The 26,903-nt window shown below is 58.5% G+C and overlaps 3 protein-coding genes across 11 annotated transcripts; 1 reads left to right on the forward strand and 2 right to left on the reverse strand.

Moving 5' to 3' along the window:
- The first annotated feature begins 1,051 nt into the window (after positions 1-1,051).
- KMT2B (lysine methyltransferase 2B) lies at positions 1,052-20,773 on the forward strand. The gene is made up of 37 exons (XM_069458248.1): positions 1,052-1,414; positions 2,510-2,582; positions 2,828-4,887; positions 5,112-5,225; positions 5,329-5,479; positions 5,778-6,057; positions 6,234-6,289; positions 6,534-6,812; positions 7,120-7,214; positions 7,490-7,588; positions 7,712-7,825; positions 7,974-8,120; positions 8,224-8,319; positions 8,757-8,874; positions 9,404-9,517; positions 9,783-9,967; positions 10,043-10,132; positions 10,222-10,326; positions 10,455-10,528; positions 11,075-11,190; positions 11,286-11,377; positions 11,458-11,595; positions 12,328-12,486; positions 12,724-12,844; positions 12,921-12,999; positions 13,100-13,260; positions 14,392-14,619; positions 14,699-15,992; positions 16,081-16,170; positions 16,248-16,354; positions 18,680-18,817; positions 18,901-18,975; positions 19,074-19,251; positions 19,550-19,657; positions 19,778-19,861; positions 19,980-20,109; positions 20,196-20,773. The coding sequence occupies exons 1-37, from the start codon at positions 1,052-1,054 to the stop codon at positions 20,469-20,471; spliced, it is 8,187 nt and encodes a 2,728-aa protein (XP_069314349.1). The 3' UTR covers positions 20,472-20,773.
- A 715-nt stretch (positions 20,774-21,488) lies between these two features.
- Positions 21,489-23,501, reverse strand: IGFLR1 (IGF like family receptor 1). 4 transcript variants are annotated; one of them, XM_069457284.1, is made up of 5 exons: positions 23,271-23,501; positions 22,623-22,816; positions 22,104-22,323; positions 21,951-22,019; positions 21,489-21,868 (listed from the first exon to the last, which is right to left on the reverse strand). In XM_069457284.1, exons 1-5 carry the CDS (start codon positions 23,425-23,427, stop codon positions 21,543-21,545), a joined length of 966 nt encoding a protein of 321 aa, XP_069313385.1. In that variant the 5' UTR covers positions 23,428-23,501; the 3' UTR covers positions 21,489-21,542. The 4 variants fall into 4 exon arrangements, with proteins under 4 accessions (XP_069313385.1, XP_069313384.1, XP_069313386.1 ...); XM_069457283.1 differs by having other exon boundaries at positions 21,951-22,323; XM_069457285.1 differs by lacking the exons at positions 22,104-22,323; positions 22,623-22,816.
- Positions 23,448-26,795, reverse strand: U2AF1L4 (U2 small nuclear RNA auxiliary factor 1 like 4). 6 transcript variants are annotated; one of them, XM_069457287.1, is made up of 8 exons: positions 26,715-26,795; positions 26,492-26,579; positions 26,018-26,084; positions 25,887-25,936; positions 25,721-25,819; positions 25,410-25,543; positions 25,208-25,302; positions 23,448-23,563 (listed from the first exon to the last, which is right to left on the reverse strand). In XM_069457287.1, exons 1-8 carry the CDS (start codon positions 26,756-26,758, stop codon positions 23,499-23,501), a joined length of 642 nt encoding a protein of 213 aa, XP_069313388.1. In that variant the 5' UTR covers positions 26,759-26,795; the 3' UTR covers positions 23,448-23,498. The 6 variants fall into 6 exon arrangements, with proteins under 6 accessions (XP_069313388.1, XP_069313392.1, XP_069313391.1 ...); XM_069457291.1 differs by lacking the exons at positions 23,448-23,563; positions 26,715-26,795 and adding exons at positions 24,628-24,860; positions 26,257-26,361 and having other exon boundaries at positions 25,721-26,084; positions 26,492-26,554; XM_069457290.1 differs by lacking the exons at positions 23,448-23,563; positions 26,715-26,795 and adding exons at positions 24,628-24,860; positions 26,257-26,361 and having other exon boundaries at positions 25,721-26,133; positions 26,492-26,554.
- Between the last annotated feature and the right edge of the window lie 108 nt (positions 26,796-26,903).

The following is a 26,903-nucleotide window of genomic DNA, read 5'->3' on the forward strand; positions in this document are numbered from 1 at the left end:
ATGAGTGAAGGTTAACTGTACGGGGACGGTCGATTTCATCACCATAATAAAGAGTTTTCTGTGCTCTCCTTCCAGGACCAGAAAGCTGAGTTTAGTCTGTGCGCGGGGGTCCCCCAGCCTTGCCCCTTGTCCTGTAGCGGCCCCTTGTGGCTATGCGTCCGCTGTCCAGCGGGGTGGACACTTCCTCTGTTCCCCTGGGCGCCCCGAACTCTCCCCGGGACAGCCTTCCGCAAGGGCTCGGTGTTCAAACTTCGCAGCAGGCCCTGGGATGGTGGGGGCTGTGAGACCCCGAGTCACTCGCCCCTTCCACAGCAATCCGCGGCGCGCGAAGTCTGAGCTGGGCGGGCCCCACCAGTGGCTGGAGGGAAAGCATGCTTCCGCCCTGTTTTCGGTCACCCGCCTCCCCTCCCGAGCACAAGGGTCCCGAGATCGCGGCCTCTCCAGCATCTTCCCTTCAAGCCGAGCAGAACAGCGGCCGGGTCGCGCTTGGAACTGAGACTACCCCTTCGCCGCTGCCCCTTCCCAGCCCACGCCTCCCGCAGTCGCGAACTGCACTTCCCATGTCTCCTGCGTTCCCAGGTCCGCAGCCCGCTGCAGCCTGGGAGTGGTAGTCGATGTGGGCCACTGGCTCCGACAGAAACAATAGCAGGAGTCTGGGACGAGGACCACACGTCCCGGAGGCCCGAGAATTGGCTTTCCCGGTCCTGGTTAGGGACCCAGGGCTCGCGCCCTGCTCCCGGCGGAAGGAGCAAGGCGTCTGGACTACATTTCCCGGGGGCCCCTGCGCCTCGCCCCTCTGTGGCCGCGACGCGGGGGTCTGTGCTCTTCAGGAGCGGTGTAAGGGTGACGGCCGACCGGCCGCGGACTCCGGTTCCCGTGGTGCCCCGCGCGCGGCCGGGCCAGCCCCCGGCTCCCGCCAGCCCCGCGGCGGCGCTGCTTGTTGTCGTGCGCCGCACCGCCTCTCCCCGCCCCGCCTCTCCCTCCCCTCCCCCCGGCCCTGCGCACGGGCCGCCCCTCCCCCCGCCTCCCCGGCCCCTCTCACGGTGCCAAGATGGCGGCGGCGGCGGGCGGCGGCAGTTGCCCCGGGCCTGGCTCCGCGCGGGGCCGCTTCCCGGGCCGGCCGCGGGGCTCCGGCGGGGGCGGGGGCCGCGGCGGACGGGGCAGCGGGGCCGAAAGAGTGCGGGTAGCTCTGCGGCGCGGGAGCGGCGCGGCGGGGCCGGGCGGAGCCGAGCCCGGGGAGGACACGGCCCTGCTCCGTTTGCTGGGGCTCCGCCGGGGCCTGCGCCGGCTCCGCCGCCTGTGGGCCGGCCCGCGCGTCCAGCGGGGCCGGGGCAGGGGCCGGGGCCGGGGCTGGGGCCCAAGCCGGGGCTGTGTGCCGGAGGAGGAGAGCAGTGACGGTGAATCCGACGATGAGGTGAGGCGGTCGGAGGCGTCCCCAACGCCAGGCGGGGCGGAGGCCAGGGACTTCCAGGGGTCTGGGTTACCCCGAGGGGTGGCGTGGGTAAGTAGGGTCCTCAGAGCTCCTGCGGTGAGAAGGGACCCTAGAAATAGGCAAGGAAGGAGGTAGGTTGCATGGAGCTTGCAGTGGAAAGGGCCTCGGAAAACGGATAGAGAAGTCCCGGCTGCAGCTAGGCACTTGGGCCCGAGGCAGGTCCTGCTGAAGTGTCCTGGGCTGATCCTTTTCTGTCGTTGGCAGAGCTAGAGCTGGGGAGGTTTGGGTGAGGAGGCAATGTGGACTGCATGCCCGACCGGTGGTGGTTGACAGCAGCAGCGTGGTTTTAGTGGACCCAGACTAGAGCTGTCTAGGCTCTTACCTGTAGGCTGCTCTCCTGGGCCTGAAACCTCCCTGGTTTCACCAGTGCCCCAATTCCTCTTCTGATCTAAGGTAGAGTGGTGGAGGGCTTCCTCTTTGGGCACTGGCTGAAGAGGAATGGAAGGAAAGCTGAGACTAGGCGCTCTGGCAGGTCTGAGTTCAGCTCAGACCAGGATTTATCCCCCAGCCGTTCAGAAAAAAGGCAGAAATGTGTGGGTTGTATTACTTAGGACAGTTAGTAACCACCTGAGAGCTCAGAGTGAATCCTGATATGATAGGCCATTTGATTCCCCACCCCACTTGGGTGTCCCTATTCCCATCTTCATTCAGGAGGAAACTATGCCAAAAGGCTGTAAATGGAGGTCCCACTTTTTTCTGAGTTGGACTATGAAGGAATCTAAATGTAGGGCCTACTGCCTGCGCTGAAGAGATCCTGTTATGTTCTCTTCTGGGCCAGCGAACCACTGATGGCTGTGCTGGTGTGGTCTGGGGTTCAAAATGCTTTGTGCCTCCATCCCTAGGGAGAGACCCTGTTTTGTACCCCTCTCTGGCTTTTGAATCTTTTTAGTTCTTTGAATGGGTAGGGGTATATTAAGGGGAAAACTGGGGATATTCCTCGATATCTGAGTCACAGGTGGAACAAGGGCTTTGGCACTGACTGCTGTTTCTCCCCTCCACCCCGGTCCCCTAAATTAGGAGTTTCAGGGTTTTCATTCAGATGAAGATGTGGCCCCCAGTTCCCTGCGCTCTGCGCTCCGATCCCAGCGAGGTGAGTGTTGGGGGAACTCTGCCTCTATAGCTTCACAGGGGAACGTTATTCTCACCCTTTGTGTTGGCTCTTCCCCATCCAACTAGTGTCCATCAGTTACCGAGTGTGTTCTGTGTTTAGAGTCCAAGCTAGGCTGGGCAGTGGGGGAAACAGACGAGTAAGATTTAGTCCTTGCCCTCCTGGAGTGCCTTCCTTAGTCTGCAGAGCCAGCTTGACCCATCTCCCCACGCCTATTCTCCTTTTAGGTCGAGCCCCCCGAGGTCGGGGCCGCAAGCATAAGACGACCCCCCTTCCTCCTCCTCGCCTAGCAGATGTGGCTCCTACCCCCCCAAAGACCCCTGCCCGGAAACGGGGTGAGGAGGGCACAGAACGAATGGTGCAGGCACTGACTGAACTTCTCCGGCGGGCCCAGGCACCCCCACCCCCCCGGAGCTGGGCATGTGAGCCCTCCACCCCCCGGCGGTCTCGGGGACGGCCCCCAGGACGGCCAGCAGGCCCCTGCAGGAAGAAGCAACAAGCAGTAGTGGTGGCAGAAGCAGCTGTGACAATCCCCAAACCTGAGCCTCCACCTCCTGTGGTTCCAGTAAAACACCGAACTGGCAGCTGGAAGTGTAAGGAGGGACCTGGCCCAGGACCTGGAACCCCCAAACGTGGAGGACAGTCTGGCCGAGGAGGTCGTGGAGGCAGGGGCCGAGGCCGAGGCGGGCTTCCCCTTGTGAACAAGGTTGTTTTAAAGGCCAAAAAAGTGAAGATGGAACAATTGTCCTTGGGACTTGAATCAGGTCAGGGTCAAGGTCGACATGGGGAAAGTTGGCAGGATGCCCCCCAAAGAAGAGTTGGATCTGGACAGGGAGGGGGCCCCTACTGGAAGAAGCAGGAGGAGAAGCTGGAGGAGGAGGGAGAGGAGAAAAAAGAAGAAGACGAAGAAGAAGAAGAGGAAGAAGAAATAAAAAAAGAAGACGAGGAGGAGGGAGAAGAGAAGGAAGAGAGAGCTGTAGCCAAGGAGGAGATGCTGCTAGCCAAGGAAAAGGAAGAGGCAAAGCTGCCGTCACCACCTCTGACTTCTCCCACCCCATCACCTCCTCCACCCTTTCTACCCCCCTCAACATCTCCTCCACCTCCACTTTGCCCTCCTCCACCCCCAGTGTCCCCCCCGCCCCTACCGTCTCCTCCGCCACCTCCTGCCCCAGAGGAGCAGGAGGAATCCCCTCCTCCTGTGATCCCAGCTACGTGCTCCAGGAAGAGAGGCCGACCTCCCCTGACTCCCAGCCAGCGGGCTGAGCGGGAAGCTGCTCGGGCAGGGCCAGAGGGCACTTCTCCCACTCCAACCCCCAGCACCACCACAGGAGGCCCTCCAGAAGATAGTCCCACCGTGGCCCCCAAAAGTACCACCTTCTTGAAGAATATCCGGCAGTTTATTATGCCTGTGGTGAGTGCCCGCTCCTCCCGTGTCATCAAGACACCCCGGCGATTTATGGATGAAGACCCCCCCAAGCCCCCAAAGGTGGAGGTCTCACCTATTCTGCGACCTCCCATCGCCACCTCCCCACTTGTCCCCCAGGAACCAGCACCAGCCCCCTCTCCACCACGTGCCCCAACTCCCCCTTCTACCCCAGTCCCACTCCCTGAGAAGAGACGGTCCATCTTAAGGGAACCCACGTTTCGTTGGACCTCACTGACGCGGGAGCTGCCCCCTCCTCCCCCTGCCCCTCCACCGGTCCCATCCCCTCCCCCTGCCCCTGCCACTGCCTCCCGGAGACCCCTGCTCCTTCGGGCCCCTCAGTTTACCCCAAGCGAAGCCCACCTGAAGATCTACGAATCGGTGCTTACTACTCCTCCTCTTGGGGCTCCTGAAGCCCCCGAGCCAGAGCCTCCTCCCGCTGATGACTCTCCAGCTGAGCCTGAGCCTCGGGCAGTGGGCCGCACCAACCACCTCAGCCTGCCTCGGTTTGCCCCTGTGGTCGCCACTCCTGTTAAGGCCGAGGTGCCCCCTCCGGGGGCTCCAGCTCTGAGCAATGGGCAGCAGCCTCAGGCTCAGCTACAGCAGCCCCTACAGGCCTTGCAAACCCAGCTGCCAGCCCAGGCACTGCCACCACAGCAGCCACAGCTACAGCCACAATTACAGCTGCAGCCACCACCATCACCACAGCAGATGCCACCACTGGAAAAAGCTCGGATTGCAGGCCTGGGTTCCTTACCGCTGTCTGGGGTAGAGGAGAAAATGTTCAGCCTCCTCAAGAGAGCCAAAGTGCAGCTATTCAAGATCGACCAGCAGCAGCAGCAGAAGGTGGCGTCTTCAATGCCGGTGAGCATGGTGCTTTGGCCAGGCCCCTGCACCCAGTCCATCCAGCCTCGGTTCTCTGCAATCCCTTTATCTGCTGCCTCCCCAGACTCTTGACAGCATTGCAGGGAGCCCTCAGAACCAGTCCTTCCCTCATCCCCCAGGTTCCTGTGTTCCTTCCCTGGCTCCTTCCCTGTCCCTGTCTTTCCTCACTTTCCAGCCCCTGATCCTGTTTATTCCTCTACCAGCCGAGCCCTGGGAGGCCAGTGGAGGAGGTCGTGGGGACTGTCAAGCAGATCTCAGACAGAGGTTCTGTGAGGTCTGAAGATGAATCGATGGAAGCTAAGAGAGAGAGACCCTCGGTATGCAGTGGCAGGAGGGCCCCGTGAAGGTGGGCTGGAGGAGCAGGGCTGCGGGAGCACGGGAGCAGCTCTCCACACATATTCCTGGTTTCTCCTTCCCCAGGGCCCTGAGTCCCCTGTGCAAGGCCCCCGCATCAAACACGTCTGCCGTCATGCTGCTGTGGCCCTGGGTCAGGCCCGGGCCATGGTGCCCGAAGATGTCCCCCGTCTCAGTGCCCTCCCTCTCCGGGATCGGCAGGATCTCGCCACAGAGGGTAGGGGGGTGCTGTGTTGTGGGGAGACTTGACAGATGTGTCAGGTTTGGGGATGAGCAAGTGGACCGAGAGGCAAGGAGAGAGGGGGCCACGTCAGGTGCTCGGGGGTAGGTGGCAAGTGGTTGGAGTACTAAGTCTGAGGCAAAGCAGGTTGATTTAGGGGCACTTGAAACCTATTCCTTTGGGAAAGAGGGAGCCAAAGGGCAAGTGAGTGAGATGTGCGGGAGAACGGGGAAATGAGGGAGAGTGCTTGGCAGCTTTGTGGCTCCATCTCCTCCCCTCGTGTCTGCTGCAATAGATACGTCATCAGCGTCTGAGACTGAGAGTGTCCCCTCACGGTCCCGGCGGGGAAAGGTGGAGTCAGCAGGGCCTGGGGGAGACTCAGAGCCTGCAGGGTCTGGAGGGACCCTGGCCCATACACCTCGGCGCTCGCTGCCCTCCCACCATGGCAAGAAGATGCGAATGGCTCGGTGTGGACAGTGTCGGGGCTGCTTACGTGTGCAGGACTGTGGGTCCTGTGTCAACTGTCTGGACAAGCCAAAGTTTGGGGGCCCCAATACCAAGAAGCAATGCTGTGTGTGAGTAGCGGGGGCGTAGCCTCCATTCCCCTCACAGTTGCCAGTCACCCAGGCCTCCTGCCCAGCTCCTCTTCTGCCCAGCCAGAGCAGTGGGATTGGCATCCTTGTGGAGAGCTTCCTCTCTTCCCCTAGACCACCAGTCCCCTACCCTGGTGACGTGCTGCTCCCCTCCCCAGATACCGGAAGTGTGACAAGATAGAGGCTCGGAAGATGGAACGCCTGGCCAAAAAAGGTAACAGGGTTTAAGGAGTGTTTTTTCACCAAACCTTACTAAGATTTTTGCTGTGGAGGAAACCATGTTTCTTTGCTCTCCTTCCTTGTCTTTGCAGTGTACCACCTTTTTTTTTTCTTTTCCATCGTGTGCTTTCGTGTCTCTTGTATTCATCCTCTTCTGCCCCACTTTTTGGCTTTTCTCCATCCCGATGCCCCATGTCCCTGGCTGAGCTCAAATCCTATTAAGTCCCCTGTTCCCACAGGCCGGACGATAGTGAAGACGCTGTTGCCCTGGGATTCCGATGAATCTCCTGAGGCCTCCCCTGGTCCTCCAGGCCCACGCCGGGGGGCGGGAGCTGGGGGGCCCCGGGAGGAGGTAGTGGCCGCCCCAGGGCCCGAGGAGCAGGACTCCCTCCTACTGCAGCGCAAGTCAGCCCGGCGCTGCGTCAAACAGCGACCCTCCTATGATATCTTCGAGGACTCGGATGACTCAGAGCCCGGGGGTCCCCCTGCTCCCAGGCGTCGGACCCCCCGAGAAAATGGTGCGAACCATTTGATGCTTTACCCTGTGTCTTTTGTGTGGAAGGGACAATGCTTCCAGACCCAGAGTTCTGTCAGCCTGATAGAGAAGGTGGCTGAGCGGAGAGGAAGAGGCAGTTTAGGTGGACAAGCGGAACTGGGGTATGAGGTTCTGAGTGAGCTTAATGAGCAAGGCCGAAGAGCCATGCTAGTGGGTCTTGGTTAGTTAAAGAAGCCTTGGGAACCCCAGTAACATTTTGGGATTGTAGAAGCAGAGGGAGGGTGGGACATGGAAGGGGAGGGACCTCACTGCTCGTGTGTCCTGCCTAGAGCTACCAGTGCCAGAACCTGAGGAGCAGAGCCGGCCCCGCAAGCCCACCCTGCAGCCTGTATTGCAGCTCAAGGCCCGAAGGCGCCTGGACAAGGTTAGCACAGCCCACTTTGAGAACCTCAAGCCCTGTGGCAGGCATGGTTCCTAGCTTCCAGGAGCTACCTGGCAAGTCAGAGTGCCCGGCACACCTGAGTATAGTGGTGTGTCTGCACCAGAGGACAGCACCTGAGGGCTGAGGCAGGCCTTGTCTGTCTGGAGAACAAAGTGGGGTCTGGGTGAAAGGCAGGGTCTGCTAGGCTGGGGGAAGGGCAGTGAGGAGAGGAGTCTGGGTGGGGCTGGCAGCCTCTGACCACCACCATCCCTCCCTAGGATGCTTTGGCCCCTGGCCCCTTTGCTTCTTTTCCCAATGGCTGGACTGGAAAACAGAAGTCCCCTGATGGTGTGCACCGAGTCCGTGTGGATTTTAAGGTAAGACATTGAGCGGGGTGGGTTGGAAAAAACTTTAATTATGTCAGAGAAGCCAGGGCTCTAAGGATGGATCTGACTTGTGTTCCTGGCTGCTCCTCAATCTTGTGTCCTCTCTTCTCCCAGGAGGATTGTGACCTGGAGAACGTGTGGCTGATGGGTGGCCTGAGTGTGCTCACTTCCGTGCCAGGGGGGCCGCCGATGGTGTGCTTGCTGTGTGCCAGCAAAGGACTGCATGAGGTTGGATCTCTGCCTTTTTTCGCAGACCCCCAAGTCTTTGTTGGCCCTTACTGCCTGCTGTCTTAGGCCCCCTCGGCTGGGTCTCATCTCCTGGCCTTCTGGCCTCACGCTGTGCCCATCGTTCACTCTCCCCCACACCCACCCTCAGCTGGTGTTCTGCCAAGTCTGCTGTGACCCTTTCCACCCATTCTGCCTGGAGGAGGCCGAGCGGCCCCTGCCCCAGCATCATGACACCTGGTGCTGCCGTCGCTGCAAGTTCTGCCATGTCTGTGGACGGAAGGGCCGGGGATCTAAGGTTTGGGACCAGGGGCCAGCCTGGGGTGGGTGGAGGCAAGGCGGAGCGGGTATCCCTATGCCAGTAGGTTTTCCCATCTCTGTCTTTCTCCCACATCCAACAGCACCTCTTGGAGTGTGAGCGCTGCCGCCATGCTTACCACCCAGCCTGCCTAGGGCCTAGCTACCCAACCCGGGCCACACGCAAACGGCGCCACTGGGTGAGATGAGGCCCATGCCCCTTGCTTTGGTGTTCTAATTAATAACACCACCACCCCCAGACTTACTCTAGGCCAGGCTTTCGGGAGGAGTGGGGGTTGGGGATACTTTTGAGAATTTGATAAACAACAATTCCTCTTCAAAAACTTCACATGGATGACATTTTATATGCAGATCTGTGCATAATGGTTTCAGGAGCTCATGGATTCTATGTTCCCAGGCTCAGAGTTTCCTGCTCCAGCCTGATACCCACTCTGCGCCATTCTTCCTCATCTACCTTCTCCATCCTCCTCCTTCCTGTCTCTCCAGCACGTCTCTCCTCTTACCTGTCCTTCCTTAACCTGTCCTGCATACCTTCCCCTCCTGCTTGCCCTTCGGCCCCCTCATATTGCTCCAGCCCAGTGTCTGACTTCCCTGTAACATGGCCCTGCTCCCCCAGATCTGTTCAGCCTGCGTGCGCTGTAAGAGCTGTGGGGCAACTCCAGGCAAGAACTGGGACGTCGAGTGGTCTGGAGATTACAGCCTCTGCCCCAGGTGCACCCAGCTCTTTGAGAAAGGTGGGGACCTGGCAGGGGAACTGGGCCCTGGGGGGCCAGAGGGGCATGGGCCAGGCTCCTAGGCAGGCAGTTAGAATGGATACTTTTCTTGTGGCTCTCCACTTTCTAGCCGCAGAACTTTTTCTTCAGGGTACTCTTTCACAGGACTCTGTCCTGTATGTGAAATGGAGGGACGCAGAGGCCCTCTGAGGGGAGTGGGAATAGAGGGCCTGGGACCCCACCATCTTAGTCTCTGAGGTACCTTCTGCAACTTCAAATCTTCACTGAGCAGTTTGAAAACCTGGGCTTTCCTCATTTATTCTGGCAGCCCATTTAGTAAAGCCTCGTGTTTTGTGAGGTGTTGGGGCTGCAGAGTTTTCAGAAAAGAGGTTTGTTTCTCAACCAGCTTTTTGGGAATGGTAGGGACCCAAGATGCATAATGGAGGCAGCCCATGGAGCAGTCCAGGTACGGTTGGCCCCTGAACAGGGACGCTGAGGGGTAGGTAGTAACCCCAGCCCCTCTGACTCTTCTTCTTCCTTTTTCCTCCAGGAAACTACTGTCCAATCTGCACACGCTGCTATGAAGACAACGACTACGAAAGCAAGATGATGCAATGCGCACAGTGTGACCACTGGGTGCACGCCAAGTGTGAGGGGCTCTCAGGTGAGCAGGCAGTGTATGTGGGCTGCAGCCTTAGCCCTGTGAGGATCCTAGCCCCACCGCAGGCCAGTAGAGCAGCAGTCCCCAACCTTTTTGGAACCAGGGACCAATTTCATGGATTGGGGTGTGGGGAGGGCCGTGGCCCAGGGGTTGGGGACCACAGCTGTGGAGGACAGGTGGCCTAAATGTCCTTGGTGGCCTAGGGACTACTGGGAGCCCTCACATCCTCCCAAACCATTTTCTCCTTTCCTGCCTTGGCTGTTCCTAGATGAAGACTATGAGATCCTTTCAGGACTGCCAGACTCGGTGCTGTACACCTGTGGACCGTGTGCCGGGACAACACAGCCCCGCTGGCGCGAGGCCCTGAGTGGGGCCCTCCAGGGGGGCTTGCGCCAGGTGCTCCAGGGCCTGCTGAGCTCCAAGGCAGCAGGCCCACTGCTGCTGTGCACCCAGGTCTGGACGGCCCGGGAGGCAGGATAGGGTGGGGCCGGGCCCAGCACTAGCCCTGCTGACTTGCCCTCTTCGCAGTGTGGGCAGGATGGGAAGCAGCTGCACCCAGGACCCTGTGGCCTACAAGCTGTGAGTCAGCGCTTCGAGGAAGGCCACTACAAGTCTGTGGTGAGTGGGACGCCAGGGGGTACAGGTGGGTGCCAGGAGGAGAGGCCTAGGGCTGAAGGGGGCTCAGACCCTGACAAACCCCCTTACAGCACAGCTTCATGGAAGACATGGTTGGCACCCTAATGAGGCACTCAGAAGAAGGAGAGACCCCAGAGCGCCGGGCTGGAGGCCAGATGAAGGGGCTCCTCCTGAAGGTGAGTTCCCTCGGGGCTGCCTGTCGGGTGGCTTGAATGGTAGTGGGGGGAGTGGGTTCTTCAGACCCTCCCCCTGCTGACTCTCCTGGGGAAGCCAGTTTTTCTCATCCTGTTAACCCGCTCCCCAGCTGCTAGAGTCTGCGTTCGGCTGGTTCGACGCCCACGACCCCAAGTACTGGCGACGGAGTACCCGGCTGCCGAAGTGAGCAAGGCTGGGTAGCAGGCGGGGCGCCAGGGAGTGAGCGCAAAGGCAAGGGCACATGGGAATCCAGGGGTCAAGCTGGGCTGAGAGTAGCTGAGAGCAGAGTTAGGGTCTGGAGCTGGAGAGGAGGTAGTGGAGGCAGCAGGAGATTTCCCAGTAGTTCTGGGCTAGCAAAGCATTGCTTCTGCCTTGTTCAAGGCAATGTTGGGGACAGAGCAGTGAGCAAGTAAGATTGGAGGGGCTGGGCAAACTTTGATGTCCCAGATGGTCAGGGCCGTGATGGGGAATCCTGGGGAACTGTGGGAGCCCAAAGGAGGCACCTGGTAGGGCCTAGGGATCAGGGAAGGCTTCCCGGAAGAGGTGACACCTGAGCTGAGATGTGGAGGAAGAGTATTCCAGGCCTGAGGAACAGCATTTTGTATGTCAAAGGTGGCATAAGAGGGCCTGGCTTTTGGGGGGGACTGAGAGACTTCCATGTGGAGAGAGGACAAAGGGTTTCTAGCCACCTTTGTTAGATGTGTCAGATGTTGACCTGCCTGTCCACAGCGGAGTCCTTCCCAATGCGGTGTTGCCCCCATCCCTGGACCACGTCTATGCTCAGTGGAGACAGCAGGAACCAGAGACCCCAGAATCAGGGCAGCCTCCAGGGGATCCCTCAGCAGGTACTGGGAAGTGGGGGCTGGAAGCCAGGGCCCCTGCATGGGTGCGCCAGGCTCAGAGCCTGATTCTTGGATCTCCCTTCTCACGTCCTGCCCAGCTTTCCAGGGCAAGGATCCAGCTGCCTTCTCACACCTGGAGGACCCCCGTCAGTGTGCGCTCTGCCTCAAATACGGGGATGCCGACTCCAAGGTGAGGGCTGCTGTGTGAAGCCCTAGGTTGGGGCCTGGTCCCTAGAGCCCCCCGTCACGCCACTCCTCTTCTGCCCCCAGGAGGCAGGGCGGCTCCTGTACATCGGGCAGAATGAGTGGACACATGTCAACTGTGCCATTTGGTCAGCTGAGGTGTTTGAGGAAAACGACGGCTCCCTCAAGAACGTGCATGCTGCCGTGGCGCGAGGGAGGCAGATGGTGAGGGCGTGGTCTGGCCCCGGGCGGCCCTCGGGTCTCGTGCAGGGCCCTTGTCCCATGGAGACAACTCTTATTTCACGTTCGCTACCAGGGCATGTCCTTTCACTGCTGATGCTAGACACCTTTTTTAGTTGTCCCAGGACTCTGGTGCTGATAGCCGCTTTTTTCTCATTTGTGCCCTCTGGCCATAATCCGGGCCTGAAAGCTGGAGGACTGGAAGTTAGAAGTCCTCTTTTCAGTTGAGCCTGTGCTGGAGCTTTCCATACAGCATGGCGTTTAGCTCTTCCTGTGTCTCTGTGAAGCGAGGTGCTGCCTGGGTTAGAATTCCTATGCTCACCGGTGTGGGACCTGGGCCAGCACTGGAGAATGCCCCAGGCCCTCTGTCGGGAATTGGGGTGACAGAGAGAACTCCTGCAGGGGCAGTCGTGTGGATTGAATACAGTAATGCAGGTTTTACATTAGAACTGTGTGAGAAAGATGGCGAGTGGCGTTCAGTGAACGTTAGCTGTTACTGTCTTTCTCCCTACTCTCTGCTTCCAAGAATCTGAAAGGCTTTTGTGTGCCCCTGGCCCTGGATGCAGTTGGGAAAGAGGTTATGTTTGGGGAGTGCTTCTGTTGTGTGAGGCTCTGGGCCAGACAGGGACCTGCGCTGGCTCTCAGAGCCAGTGGTGCTCAGCATCACACCCTGCCCTGTCACCGGCGGCCCCCCTGAGCAGCCCCTCCCCCGCACAGCGCTGCGAGCTCTGCCTGAAGCCTGGAGCCACGGTGGGCTGCTGCCTCTCCTCCTGCCTCAGCAACTTCCACTTCATGTGTGCCCGGGCCAGCTACTGCATCTTCCAGGACGACAAGAAAGTTTTTTGCCAGAAACACACGGACCTCCTTGATGGCAAGGTGGGCCAGAACTGGGGGGGATAGTCCCCATTGTTTTCTCTTCCCCTTCTACTCGGGGACCCCAGGGCCCCCGAGGCCCGGCCCCTCCTGCTTTTCAGTGTCTCCTCCTCCTCTGTTCTCCCAGAGTCCTTCAGGCCAAGCCCCTGACTGTTCAGACCTTGCCTACAGACCCTTTCCCTGGCATCTCTCTTGCCACCCCGCCAATCCGGCAACCCTCATTTGTCACCCACCTCCCAGGAGATCGTGACCCCTGATGGTTTTGATGTTCTCCGCCGAGTCTATGTGGACTTTGAGGGCATCAACTTCAAGCGCAAGTTCTTGACGGGGCTTGAACCCGATGCCATCAATGTGCTCATCGGTAAGCCACTCGCTTTCTACCTCGGCTCCCCAACCTCTCCTAGCCTGCCCCTCCTGACCTCACCTTTTCACCACAGGCTCCATCCGAATCGACTCCCTGGGCACTCTGTCTGATCTCTCGGACTGCGAGGGACGGCTCTTCCCCGTTGGCTACCAGTGAGCAGTCCAGGGGTGATCAGTAGGGTTGGGGGACTCAGGGCTGGATCTCATTTCCCAAATTGTCTTAACCCTCTTGTCCCACACATCCACCTGCCAGGTGCTCCCGTCTGTACTGGAGCACAGTAGATGCTCGGAGGCGCTGCTGGTATCGGTGCCGAATTCTGGAGTATCGACCGTGGGGGCCTCGGGAAGAGCCTGTTCACCTGGAGGCAGCAGAGGAGAACCAGACCATCGTGCACAGCCCTGCCCCTTCCTCAGGTGTGGCCTTGGTGCTGCTTTGTTTTCTTCCCGCGTGCTGCCCTCCCTAAACCTCCTTGGTTACCCACCAATGCCTGTTTCCCTCTCCCCTCAAGAAACTCCAGGATGCTTGCTGTTCTGTGGTTCATGGTACCGGTAATAACAGATAACTTTCTGGCTGTACGTTACGTGCCAGGGGCCGTGCTCGGCATTTCACAGGAAGTGAGGAGGGGAGAGCACTGCTACCTGCTTGAGGGGGTTAGTGACTTGTGGACAACTGACAGGAGCAGAGTGTTTACGGCTCCCTAACTTGGAGCTCCATGCTCACGTAATGCTCCCCAGCCCTCTGATGAAGGTACAGACTCCTGGTGCTGCCCCTCGAGGGGGGACAGATGCTGTCCATGGTAATTTAGTAGTGGAACTGGGATTTGAGCCTGGGTCTGCTCAGTTCTCAAGCTGGCGCCCTTGTAGCCACGCTGGCAGTGAGGACTGTGGCTGAGAGCTGGATGGCAAAGAGGGAAGAATGGCCTGGAGATTAGTAGCGAGGGAGAGGTCATCGTGGGCAGAACATGAGGCGGAAGAGATTTGGATTATGTTTGCAGATAAGGGCTTTATTCCAGGTTGGAGCATGACAAGGAGTGGAGAGGGGAGGAGGGTGCACCCATCCTGGCTGGAAACAAGGGAGTGTTGGGAGGAGGAGGCAGAGATCAGCTCGCAAAGATTGGGTGGGGCCAGGTAATGGAGAGCCCCGAGCGCCAGGACGGGCCGGCCGCGTTTGATGTGGTAGGGATGCACGGAGCAGGTAGGAAAGTGGTAGGACTGGCTGTGCTGGGGAGAGGGCACTGCCCTCCCAGCGTGTGGGGCCTGGAGCACAGAGAGAGCAGTAGGCACCCAGGAAGGGGGCAGAGAGCAAAGGACAGACAAGGAGAATTCCTGAAGGGACCCCGACCCAGGTGTGTGTGGAGGTGTTGCAGGTGCCACGGGTGGGGTTAGGGGCCTGGGTGGTAACTGGAAACCAGTGCATGTTGTGACCGCGTCTGGGGCCTGGGAAGGCACAGTTGGCTTAAAAGAAGGGAGAACGTGTGATGAGATGCTCTGCTGAAGAGCATCTGCACCTGCCACCCGGTGCAGCTTGCTTTCTTGCCTCTTCAGAGCCCCTAGATCATGAGGACCCCCCACCAGATTCAGATGCCCTTGTCCCCGGAGCTCCTGAGCACCATTCGCCCGTTCAGAACCTGGACCCCCCACTTCGGCCAGATTCAAGCAGTGCCCCTCCTCCAGCCCCCCGCTCCTTCTCAGGGGCTCGAATCAAAGTGCCCAACTACTCGCCATCCCGGAGGCCCTTGGGGGGTGTCTCCTTTGGCCCCCTGCCCTCCCCTGGTGAGCACCCGGGAGCATCTGGGGAGGGTGGGGCAGGGGAAGCCGGAGCTGCTGGCTGACTCTGACCCTCTCCCCACAGGAAGTCCATCTTCTCTGACCCACCACATCCCTACAGTGGGAGACCCGGACTTCCCAGCTCCCCCAAGACGCTCCCGTCGTCCCAGCCCCCTGGCCCCGAGGCTGCCACCATCACGGCGGGCCTCCCCTCCTCTCAGAACTTCCCCTCAGCTCAGGGTGCCCCCTCCTACCTCAGTCATTACAGCCCTCACACCTACCTCAGGGGAGCTGGCTCCCCCCGGCCTAGCCCCGTCTCCACCGCCCCCTGAAGACCTGGGCCCAGACTTTGAGGACATGGAGGTGGTGTCAGGACTGAGTGCTGCCGACCTGGACTTTGCAGCCAGCCTGCTGGGGACTGAGCCCTTCCAGGAAGAGATTGTGGCTGCTGGGGCAGTGGGGAGCAGCCATGGGGGCCCAGGGGACAGCTCAGAGGAGGAGGCCAGCCCCACCACCCGCTACATCCACTTCCCTGTGACTGTGGTGTCTGGCCCTGCCCTGTCCCCTGGCACTCTCCCTGGAGCCCCCCGCATCGAACAGCTGGACGGAGTGGACGATGGCACAGACAGTGAGGCTGAGGCAGTCCAGCAGCCTCGGGGCCAGGGGACTCCTCCTTCAGGGCCAGGAGCAGGCCGAGCTGGGGTCCTTGGGGCTGCAGGGGACAGGGCCCGACCTCCTGAGGACCTGCCTTCGGAAATTGTAGATTTTGTGTTGAAGAACCTAGGGGGGCCTGGGGAGGGAGGTGCTGGTCCCAGAGAGGAGTCACTCCCCCCAACACCTCCCCTGGCTAATGGCAGCCAGCCCACCCAGGGCCTACCCCCTAACCCAGCTGACCCCACCCGGACATTTGCCTGGCTCCCTGGGGCCCCAGGGGTCCGGGTATTGAGCCTGGGCCCTGCCCCTGAGCCCCCCAAACCTGCCACATCCAAAATCATCCTTGTCAACAAGCTAGGGCAAGTATTTGTGAAGATGGCTGGGGAGGGTGAACCTGTCCCACCCCCAGTAAAGCAACCACCTCTGCCCCCTACCATTCCCCCCACAGCCCCCACCTCCTGGACTCTGCCCCCAGGCCCCCTGCTTGGTGTGTTGCCAGTGGTAGGGGTGGTCCGCCCCACCCCACCCCCACCCCCCCCTCCACTGACACTGGTGTTGAGCAGTGGGCCTGCCAGCCCACCCCGACAGGCCATCCGCGTCAAGAGGGTGTCCACTTTCTCTGGCCGGTCCCCACCAGCACCTCCCCCAAACAAAACCGCCCGGCTAGACGAAGATGGAGAGTCCCTGGAAGATACCCCACAAGTTCCAGGACTTGGTAGCAGCGGGTAAGCGTGGTGTAAAGGCTGGAGAAGCAGGCAAGGGAGGTGGGTGGGTGGGAGAAAGCGGCTCAACCTTGCAGTTCCTCCCCACCAGGTTTAGCCGAGTGAGGATGAAAACGCCCACAGTGCGTGGAGTTCTCGACCTGGATCATCCTGGGGAGCCCACTGAAGAGGAGAGCCCTCGGTGAGAGGCCGGGCCCCTTTCCCTGCAGGCTCTGGGACCTCCGTCCCTTCCCCCTCCTGACAGGTCTTTCCTCACAGGTCTCTCCAGGAACGGTCACCTCTGCTGCCACTGCCAGAAGGTGGTCCTCCTCGGGCCCCGGATGGTCCCCCAGACCTGCTTGAGTCCCAGTGGCACCACTATTCAGGTAGGGACCAGCCTTTCCCTCTCACTGCTTCTGCCAGTGCTCGGCTCAGCTGGGTGACCGACAGATGTAGAATTGGTCCACTTCAGAAAAGACTCGGCACTAGAGTCACAGGGATGCTGTGTCTGCCAGGGTCAGAAGGCCAGGTGTACCTGGTGCAGCCAAAGATGAAGTTCTGGGATGGTCCAGAGAAGATGGAGCCCACCTAGGACCCCGATGAGGGGCAGGAACAGTGGAAAGCTCAGAAGAGAGTGTGTCCCAGAGGCCAGGAGAAGGGAGTAGTCAGCAGTCCCAGCTGCCACAGAGAGTGGGTAGGGAGGATATTGTGGCAGAGTCCAGAATTGAAGACAGTGGTTAAGGAAGCCAAAACAACCCCAGGCACCTCACCAAAAAGTTCAGCTTAAGGATCAGGAGGAGGTGGGGCAGCAGGTTAGAGATGTTTGGTGTGAGGACTGAGACAGCAGAGCTAAAGATGAGGGGGAAGGGTGGTCGTGGGTGGCAGCGGAGGCAGGAGGAGGCATGGTGGTGGCTGGTTTTCAATAGGTGACCCTGAGACAGAGGGAAAGAGTTGAGTTAGGTGCATATGGCAGAGACCTTAATGCACAGGGTGGGGGCGCTCGGAGTAGTTTCGGCTGATGGACTCACCGAAGCTGGGAGTGAAGTTCTCTGGGGACAGTGGGAGAGCGAGTGAGCTGCGGCCAGGTGAGTTAGTAGTCGAGCAGCCTGAGGCTCAGAATTTGTTGTGGCCCGATCCTGTCCAGATGTTTGGGGTTTCTGATTACATAGAGCTTAGCAGCTGAGTGTGGAAATGGAGTGAGGTGGACCGAGACTGCTTAACTGAGAGGCTGCTCTTGGGGTCAGAGATGGAATGAGGATGTGGCAGTGACCGTGGCAGACAGGTTGCTGCCCTGAGGGACGATGCCACACTTTAGGAGGGGAAATAGACGCGTGCGTTAGCAAGCGCACGGCAGATTAGGAGGAGCTCTGTGAGAAGGCGAGCAGCGAGTGCCTGGGCAAGGCGGCTGTCGTCAGTCCTGCTGTGTTCAGGGTGGAGGTGAGGGTGGGAAGAGGGGTAAGAGAAGAGGAAGAAGTTGTTAGAGGTGAACTCTGGGGCCCTGAGGCCTGGAGATGATGTGAGTCACACAGCAAGAGTCCAATTTTGAGGATCTCTGGGGAGGGTGTGTGGACAGGTTGACTCAGAGAAGTGATGTGGGGAAAGTGTGGCCATGTGAGTCCTGTCTGTCCTAAAGCATGTTCCACTCAGACTTTTGTGCCCCTCCCCGACCAAATACAATGGCGGTCCTCAGCCTACTGAGCCAGCAGCAGCCTTTGGTGCAGCGGATCCCTCTCTCCCTCGAAGCACTTTCTTCCCTGGCTTCCAGGACTCCACATCCTCTCACCTCTCTGGTCATGCTGCCTCATTGTCCCAGCTTGTCAATTTCGATGTGTCCCAGAGCCCTGGCCTTGACTTCTCTATCTACACTCCCTTCCAGATGCTCTCTTCTAGCTTCGTGGCTCCAAATCCCACGTGTGTTCTGATAGTCTCCGCAGTGCTCTTCCCGGCCTCCCCGTCCTGCTGCCTGCTCACCCTCTCTACCAGCATGCTGCAGCGGGGGGGGGTTTCTAAGAGTCATCTCAAAGTCAGCATGTCCAAACTGAGCCCTCGCCTTCACTCCAAACTCGTTCTTCCCTTGCCCTCGCCATCTCAGTCAGTGGCAGTGTAATCCTTCCAGTTGTTCAGGCCCCAAACCTCAGAGTTGTCTCTGACCAACCCCTCGCCTTTGTCTCGCATCTACACATACACAATAGCAAATCCTGTCTGCTATGTCTTTAAAATCTATTAACCCCTGAGAAATCCCTTAAATAGCTCATAGGGTACGATGTACTTGGCTTTGTGCATATGAGTCTGTATAATACATATGTAATACCTAACAGAAATTTGCTATATATCAAAAACCATGTATAAAATATAATTCTCCAGTATTTTTAATTTTGGATGAGAAACAGAATAATGATGGGTAGATGGGCATTTATGGTAGACTGGCTTTGAGTGAGCCATAGGTGTGTCCTGCAGAGCCAGAACACCCCAAGCCTCCATGGAGTGCTCTTCCTGCCAAGAAGTCCTGCAGAAAAGGAACTGCAGGCCCCTTAGAAAAAATAACGTCCATTCTGCTGGACTCCCTGGGCAATTGGAGCAGGAGGAGGCCATTAGATCCCAGTGCCTGTGCCTGTGCCTGTGGGGAGAGTGGTGTCTGCTGGCAGGACAATGGGGAGCAGGGGCCTTTTGAGTCCAGGAAGGGTGATCTCTTACTCTGACCTTGGGACCAGGTGAGGCTTCAAGCTCTGAGGAAGAACCTCCATCCCCGGAGGATAAAGAGAACCAGGCCCCAAAACGGGCTGGCCCACATCTGCGCTTCGAGATCAGCAGTGAGGATGGGTTCAGCGTGGAGGCAGAGAGCTTGGAAGGTAAGTTGGAAGTAGTGGAGGCAGGGAGAGAAAGTGTCCATAAAACAACATCCCGACTGTGCTCTGGCCCTGCCCTCTCCCAGGGGCGTGGAGAACGCTGATTGAGAAGGTGCAGGAGGCCCGAGGGCATGCCCGGCTCAGACACCTCTCCTTCAGTGGTAAGTGATGGGTCCACAGGGATGCTGGGGGGCTGGGATGACTCCCCAAGGGCGAGATGGGCCTTCCACGTGACTTTGTCCTCGTGTTCTCTCCTCAGGAATGAGTGGCGCAAGGCTCCTGGGCATCCACCATGATGCGGTCATCTTCCTGGCAGAGCAGCTACCTGGGGCCCAGCGCTGTCAGCACTATAAGTTCCGCTACCACCAGCAGGGAGAGGGCCAGGAGGAACCACCCCTGAATCCCCATGGGGCTGCCCGCGCCGAGGTCTATCTCCGGTGAGAGGTCTGGGTGTGATGCCTAGGTCAGGAGAGCCCCATGGCAGGTCTCAAGGATGGGAATTAAGTCTGTACAGATTGGAAGCTGAGGCTTGGGAAGGAGACACTAGGCCACTCCAAGAATTATTTCTAGAGTTTACATCAGAAGAATGAACCCCACCCATTTCCCCTTTTGCTGTGTCCTCAACAGCATATTCCTCCCACCCTCCCACAGCAGGCCCAGGTCAAAGAATGGGTAGGCAGCATCTCCTTGAAGGAATGGCAGTGAACCTCCCTCCCTTCTTCCCTGCCCCCGCAGGAAATGCACCTTTGACATGTTCAACTTCCTGGCCTCTCAGCACCGGGTGCTCCCTGAGGGGGCCACCTGTGATGAGGAAGAAGATGAGGTGCAGCTCAGGTCAACCAGGTATGATGAGGCAAGCTGGGGTGCTGGGGGTGGTCTGGAAGGGTCCTAAGGAGGGTGACCAGGGGTGGGAAGGGTCATTCTTGGGGTACTAGCCTGTGTGACACTGCTGTTCCTCACCAGACGTGCCACCAGCCTGGAGCTGCCCATGGCCATGCGCTTCCGTCACCTCAAGAAGACGTCCAAAGAGGCTGTGGGTGTCTACAGGTTAGTGGGGTTGGGGGGAGGATGCCCCTTGGGTGGATGGAGAAGTACACTGGTGGGGGGCTGCCTGGTTTCTGCCCCCCTACCCCCTGAGATCCCCCTCGTTCATCTTACCCTGCAGATCAGCCATCCATGGGCGAGGCCTGTTTTGTAAGCGCAACATCGATGCTGGCGAGATGGTCATTGAATACTCTGGTATTGTTATTCGCTCTGTGCTGACTGACAAACGGGAGAAGTTCTACGATGGGAAGGTGGGCTCGCAATGGGAATGAGGTGGGTGAAGCGGGGCCAGCCTATGGGGACAGAGCGCCTGATGCCTGCCACCCTACCCCTGTAGGGTATCGGGTGCTACATGTTTCGCATGGATGACTTTGACGTGGTGGATGCCACAATGCATGGCAATGCGGCCCGCTTCATCAACCACTCATGTGAGCCCAACTGCTTCTCTCGTGTCATCCATGTGGAGGGCCAGAAACACATTGTCATCTTTGCCCTACGCCGCATCCTGCGTGGTGAGGAGCTCACCTATGACTACAAGTTTCCCATCGAGGATGCCAGCAACAAGCTGCCCTGCAACTGTGGCGCCAAGCGCTGCCGTCGATTCCTTAACTGAGGCCGTGGCCACCCACCACGACCCCTCACACCTGCTGCCATCTTGCCCCAGCCTGGGGGTTCCCTAGTCCTTCCCAAAGCATCTCACTCCCACCCTCATGTTCAGGGTGAATGTGGGCATGCAGGTGGCAAGGGCCCTGCCTCCACCCTCTCCAGCCCACCCAGCAATCGTCCCCCCCCTGCCCTGGGGGCCCAGATGTAGATATTGTACAAAGGTTTCTAAATCCCTTCTTTTCTATGCACTTTTTTATTTAAGAGGGTGGGGTCCCAGGTGGGAACCCCCCACAATAAAGTCTGTCAATGTTTGGAGAGGTTGTCTTCCCATTTGTAGGGTGCTGGGGGCAAGTAGGAACTCTCACTTCTCCATACTCCACACCCATCCTGAACCAAGGAAGTTTGTCAGTCCCATCATTCAGAATTAGAAGTTAATTGTGGGGACTGTTAAGGCTTCAAAACAATAAAGGTTCTACATTTTCCAACTTAGAACACAGCTGAGTGCCTGTGAATGTGCTCTCCCAGGGCTAGCAGGGCTGTTTCTCAAAGCAGACTCTGGTTGCTCAGAGGCATCTAGAGCCAACTCTCCCGCACGTCAGGTGTGTATGTTGGAATGGGCCCTTCTGGGAGGAAGGAGAATGAGAATGTCTTTGGGGCCCAATTAAGATTATACTTGGTGTGGTGGCTTACACCTGTAATCCTTGCACTTTGGGAGGCCAATGTTGTAGGATTGCTTGAGGCCAGGAATTGGAGACTAGCCTGGGCAACATAGCAAGACCCCATCTCTACCAAAAAATTTAAAAATTAGCTGGGTGTGGTGGCACATGCCTGTAGTCCTAGCTTCCTGGGAAGCTGAGGTGGGAGGCTCCCTTGAGCCCAGGATTTCCAGGTTATAGTGAGCTATGATGCTATGATTGTGCTGCTGCACTCCAGTCTGGGCTACAGAGCGAGACCTTGTCTCAAAAAAAAAAAAAAAAAGAAGAAAGAAGATAACTTCAAGGCCCTTTAATGAGGACCAGAGACAGGCATTTATTTCAAAAAAAAATGTTATTGAGTACTAGGCTTAGCAAACCCCAGTTCAGCCAAGCTTGGACAGCACCTGCAGCGCATCCGCCCTCCCCAGCTGGGCTAGGTGTGCGCCAAGCTGGCCGAGAGAGGCAGAAGGCTCCCTTGCCACCACCATCTCAATCAGAGCCCGCAGCGGTGAGCGACTTGGCCGTAGTGAGTAGGTGAAGGTGGACCAGGTAGCAGGCATCCCATATCTTGCGGCCAGGTGTCGAGTAGTGCCACAGGACATGCCCCCACCTGGCCCAGGCTCAGGGTCCAGCAGTACAATCAGTTCCTCCAGCACCTCCAGCTCATCCAGGAGGCGCGACAGGGGCTGTGACGCCAGGCTGGACAGCTCTGGGAAATGGAGGGATGAGTAAACGGGGGCGAAGACGGGCTTCCAGTCCACCTCCCCCTTCTGGGTGCCTCCCTGACTAACCCTTGCTCAGGAGTGGAAGCAGAGAGACCTCCTTCCCTGCTTTCCCCGTCTCCAACGCCTCCAGGGTGCCTGGGGAAGAGTGCGAGGAGGAGAGGGTGTGGGCGTTGGGGCCTCCACAAACCAAGCCAAGAGGGGGAAAGGGGACAACTTTACCCTTGGGTCGGCAGAGGTGCGTCCGCAGAGCCAGCAGGAGGATCACTGTCACTGCCCAGCTCAGGAGCAGGACCAGGACCAAGGGCAGGACAAAACTCGGCAAGGCCTCCTGAGAGACGTCGCGGTCAGATGTCTGCGAGGAACTGGAACTCGCTGGGGAGCTAGGGGCGCTCGGTTTTCCAGGTGTCAGCGGGCAGTACCCCTTGGTAGGGACCGGCCTCTGGGAATACGAGGTCGGAGTAAGACGGGAGGCCACGCTCCACTCCTTCCCCCTCAGCGCAAACCTCTCATCCCTTATATACTTCGATGGGACCACGTCCCAGGCCTGATCCAGGCCCCCAGCCCCAACTCCTTAAGGTTCGCCACCTGATATTGCTATGGCCCACCCCTATCCTCTTAAGTGGGGTACACCCTATCCCTAGATCCAGACCCCGCCCCTCCGATCTCAAACCACGCCCTCCCATCCCCGCCCCACCTCCGGCTAACCCTCTCCCCCGCCCTTCGGAGTCCGACCGGCACCTCTCTGCAGCGCGACCGGCTTCCACCCCGGCTCAAGGCGGGAGTGGCTGGAGTGGAGGCCGTGGTTCCGCCGCCGCAGGGGCCACATAGTTCCGCGCCGTCGGGGTTGCACCGCCCAGGAGAACACTCTTGGAACGGGTGCGTTATGAGATCGCCGTAGTCACTGAACCCGCAGTTTTCCGCAAACTCGTAATCTAGTGGGAGACCTGGGCTCCAGTGTGGCCTCTGCCTATCCCAGCGGGCCCCGCCCCTCCGTGCTCGCCCCGCCTGTCAGCGTACGCCCCGCCCCTCTCCGCACAGGCCCCGCCCTTGCCACCACACTTTCCTGGTTCGCCCTTTTTATTCCCCTCGCGTTCTGCGCCACGCTCCGCCCGCGCCCGGATTTATCCACATAAAGCTCACTCTTTCCTTGCGGCCCCTACCCCGCCTCTCAGGCCACGTCCTTTCGTTATTGCCCTATCGTAACCCACGCTGTGCCCTTCCGGACAGGCTCAGCCGCCATCTGCGTCTTACCTGCATAAGGCCCACCGACCCCACCCCTGCGCCAGCCTCACTGGCGCGTCCCCCACACACCTCGCCGTTCCCTAGCTCCCTGTCACCCACTCGCTCCTCCCCGACTTAAGCGTACACCCAGTCCCGGCTTCTCACCCGGGCAGGGGGGCGGCCCGAAGCGCTGCAGGCAGCTGCTGCAGCACTTGTTATCTGGGTTCCAGTATTCAAGGCGGCCGCAGTACTCAGAGGCTTCCGGCGGCGCCTCCTGGGCGAGTAGCAGCACGGCTGTCAGGAGGAGGCGCCCGGGCCCCATGTGGCTGGGAATTGAAGCCTAGCGGACCTTGGTGGCGGGACTTCCAACCACAGCGCCTCTGTAGCACTTTTCTAGGGAGCCTGGGCAGAAGGACGCAGTGTATGTGGGGTAACAGGATTCCCAGGCCCCTCTGGCACTGTGGAGAATTAGAACCGTTATTAGAAGTTACCAGGCACAGTAGCTGGTGCCTGTAATCCTAGCTACTGAAGAGGCTGAGATGGGAAGATCGCTTGAGCCCAGGAGTTGGAGGCTGCAGTGAGCTATGATTATGCCACTACAGTCTAACCTGGGTGACATAACCAGACTCTGTCTCTAAAAAACAAAACAAAAAAAATAGTAAAGCACTTTGCTGGATGCGGTGGTGAGGATGAGACGGGAGGATGGCTTTAGCCCAGGAGTTCAAGGCCAGCCTAAGCAACATAGCGGACCTCGCATCAAAAAAAACTAAAACAGGCCAGGGGCGGTGGCTCACGCCTGTAATCCTAGCACTCTGGGAGGCAGAGGTGGCTGGATCGTTTGAGCTCAGGAGTTTGAGACCAGCCTGAGCAAGAGCGAGACCCTGTCTCTACTAAAAATAGAAAGAAATTAGCCAAACAACTAAAAATAGAAAAAAAAAATTAGCCGGGCATGGTGGCGCCTGCCTGTAGTCCCAGCTACCTGGGAGGCTGAGACAGGAGGATCGCTTGAGCCCAGGAGTTTGAGGTTGCTGTGAGCAAGGCTGACGCCATGGCACTCTAGCCCAGGTAAGAGAGTGAGACTCTATCTCAAAAAAAAAAAAGTAAAACGCTTAGTACAGTACCTGACATAAGGTAAACTCAATTTAAGTGTTCGGTACTATTATACTCACTCCCATCTCAGGGCAATGGGCATCGAAAACCTAGCCCCTTACTCCCTGGAGATTCCCTCCCAACTTCCCAGCCACCTCCCTTAGCTCGTAACCCTAATCTCTGGGCTAGGACTCCTCCAACCTGCCACAACCAGGCATCTTCCCCTTTAAGAAGCCTCAGGAAAGTACTGAGGTTTCCAGCACAAATATGTCCCGACCCAAGCGGCATTAGGGCCCGGGCCGAGGTTCCGACCCCTTCTCCCACCTGTTCGAAGTTCCTCATCGGAAGTTATGGCTGAAAGTCAGCCCACTTCCCCTTTCGTCATTGTGGGTGGAAGGAAACTCCAGCAAGTTAAAAACAAAGCTCTAAACCACCAATACAGAACTTTATTAGGGCAGGGTGGTAGGAGGTCTCTGTTCAACAGACTACATTATGGAGCCCCGGAACCTGGGGATGGTAGAGCTGGAGAGTGAAGGGGACTTTGAGGAAGGGTCCTGGCCAGAACATCTGTGCCTGTCAGGAGTGAAGGGAAAGGGGCCAGAGTATCAGAAGTGATCTGGGGAATGCCGTTGGTTCCTTTCTTGGGGTCGGTGGCCAGTACAGGACCTTGGGGGTGACTTGGCAATGGGAGTGGAAAGAGTTGGGTTAGAGCTGTGAGGAGTGGTACAAAGGGCCCCAGGCCTGCTTCTGTGCTCTGGGATGGGGCAGGATAGGTGCTTAAATCACCAGAGTTCTAGGAGGTGGTCTCAGGTAGGTACGCAGCAGCTAATATCAGGGGTTGGAGACCCAGGCTGGTTTTGGGGTTGGGACTCAGGTGATCTCCAGATGGGGCTCAGGACCATTCTTAGGGTATAAGAGTCTTGGGACACTGTTACTGTGGCTTAGGGTAGGCTCATCTCAGAGTATAGGGACCTTAGGGTATGAGGAGTCCCGGCAGGCTGGTCCTGAGGTACCTGCGGCTGGGTTCCCGCCATACAGCTGTTGCCGGAGGTTCTGGGAAATGGGTCGCAGGTGCATGAAGTTGCAGAAGGCACCGTGGGTACATTCCCTGGGTAGAGGGCAGACAGATGGAGGAGGTAATTGTCATTGGCAGCCCCCACCACCACTCAAGAGTCTGGGGCTTAAAGTGCCCATCCCATCCTTGTCCCACCATACCCCATCTCATACTGCCGACAGCATGACTCCCGGAAGTCAGTGACAGGAGACAGCCCGGCATGCACAGCCTGCCCCTTGAACCAGCGATTATTGAGTTCAGCCACTGCCCGCTCTGCATCCTCTTCCCGTTGGAACTGAAGAGAAAGTCTGTCAGGGTCAGCAGCAGAACTCGGAGATCTTCAGGGAACTAGTTTGCAGCTCTGGGGATGGACTGGATTTAGTGATGAACCTCTCAAGCTGTGAGGCTTCACCGGTGGCCATGAGGCATTAAAAGCCTCCACCTCTGGCCTCTAGGGAGGGACAGCAAGCACCTTGACATAGACATTGCCCATGAGGTGGTCCCCCAGGTTGTCGCACACATTCATGTCTTCAATCTCCCCATACTTCTCCTGCAGTTCCGTGAACACCTCCTGTGAAAGACGGGGAGGAACTCAGCTGAGCCCATAAGAAGTCCAACCGACCCCTGCCAACTCTCACCTTGAAGAAGTTATCATAGTGTTCCTGCACCTCCACGTCGCTCACGTGACCTGGAGGAGGAGAGGAGAGTGGAATGGCGGGTGGCCTGCTGGGGCTGTCTGCCCTGGCCCTAGGCCTAGTTCCTTACTCACAGTGTGATCCGTCTGCAGTTTGGTCTGTGTTCTGTGGATTCCGGTACAGGTTGGGCAGCAATATGGTCTGAACAGAATTTAAATGCAAAGGGCGGGCCTGAGCTCAGAGAGCTGGGCTGCATGCAAAAAAAGCCGGGCATGAGGCTGGGCGTGGGACCTTGCACCGGAGAAGGAGACCAGGCATCGTGAGTGCACTAGCGATGCCTGCCCCTAAGAAACCGGAAGGGGCTGGGGGATACCTCGCCATGATGTGCAGCCCAGGAGTGTCGTCAGTACAAACGGGGGCGTGGCCAAGCGCCTGGGAGAAGGGCCTGAAGGCTGGGGAGGAACCGGCAGAGAGAGGCCTGACCGGAAAAAAGCCGGGTGGTAAGGAGGGCTTTAAGAACCCGGAAAAGGCGGGACCTCGTGACGACGGACAGCAGAAGGGGAGAGCTGGCGGGGCGTTAACCCTCAGGGCTCCGTGCCGGGTCTCACCTGGCTGAAGGTCGGTTTGTTGTGAAGCCGGGGGCATCGGTCCCCGTGCCGGCAGGCCCCGATCTTAAAGTAAAAAGAGCAGTTAACCCTGGAAGAGATGCAAAGACAGAAGTGAACTGAAGGCCGGACACCCCAGAAAAACCGCCTCGAGCCGCCCACCCACGAGGGATCCAAGTGTCTCGGCCCCAGCCCCCGAGAGGACATTCCCTGCGCCCGTTCTCACTTGTCCTTCTCAGTCTCGAATATCGAAGCAAAATTTTCAGCCATTTTTACCCGAACCCTCCAAGTCTGTCTGCTTTTTACGTCACTTCCGTTGCGTAGGAGCTGTGGGAAGTGTACTTCGTTGCTGCTCTAGTCGCCCATCACGCGCTCAGACGCTCTCTAGTGCGCCTGCGTGTTGGAGGACCGCGCC

The sequence above is a fragment of the Eulemur rufifrons genome, chromosome 24 (genome assembly GCF_041146395.1).
Source record: "Eulemur rufifrons isolate Redbay chromosome 24, OSU_ERuf_1, whole genome shotgun sequence".
In the NCBI taxonomy this organism is placed as follows: Eukaryota; Metazoa; Chordata; class Mammalia; order Primates; family Lemuridae; genus Eulemur; species Eulemur rufifrons.

What these genes read in the sequence shown, in the direction of transcription:
- IGFLR1 (XM_069457283.1), bottom strand. Translation starts at nt 23,427, where the DNA reads ATGGGGCCCGGGCGCCTCCTCCTGACAGCCGTGCTGCTACTCGCCCAG. An exon ending in GCCGGTCGCGCTGCAGAGAG is followed by an intron (nt 22,324 to 22,622) that starts GTGCCGGTCGGA and finishes TCGTATTCCCAG; the next exon opens with AGGCCGGTCCCTACCAAGGG. An exon ending in GCTTCCACTCCTGAGCAAGG is followed by an intron (nt 21,869 to 21,950) that starts GTTAGTCAGGGA and finishes TCCATTTCCCAG; the next exon opens with AGCTGTCCAGCCTGGCGTCA.
- U2AF1L4 (XM_069457287.1), bottom strand. Translation starts at nt 26,758, where the DNA reads ATGGCTGAAAATTTTGCTTCGATATTCGAGACTGAGAAGGACAA. An exon ending in TGGGCAATGTCTATGTCAAG is followed by an intron (nt 25,544 to 25,720) that starts GTGCTTGCTGTC and finishes CTTTCTCTTCAG; the next exon opens with TTCCAACGGGAAGAGGATGC. An exon ending in TGGCGGGAACCCAGCCGCAG is followed by an intron (nt 23,564 to 25,207) that starts GTACCTCAGGAC and finishes AATTCTCCACAG; the next exon opens with TGCCAGAGGGGCCTGGGAAT.
- KMT2B (XM_069458248.1), top strand. Translation starts at nt 1,052, where the DNA reads ATGGCGGCGGCGGCGGGCGGCGGCAGTTGCCCCGGGCCTGGCTCCGCG. An exon ending in AGGTGGCGTCTTCAATGCCG is followed by an intron (nt 4,888 to 5,111) that starts GTGAGCATGGTG and finishes TTCCTCTACCAG; the next exon opens with CCGAGCCCTGGGAGGCCAGT. An exon ending in CACCCAGCTCTTTGAGAAAG is followed by an intron (nt 8,875 to 9,403) that starts GTGGGGACCTGG and finishes TTTTTCCTCCAG; the next exon opens with GAAACTACTGTCCAATCTGC.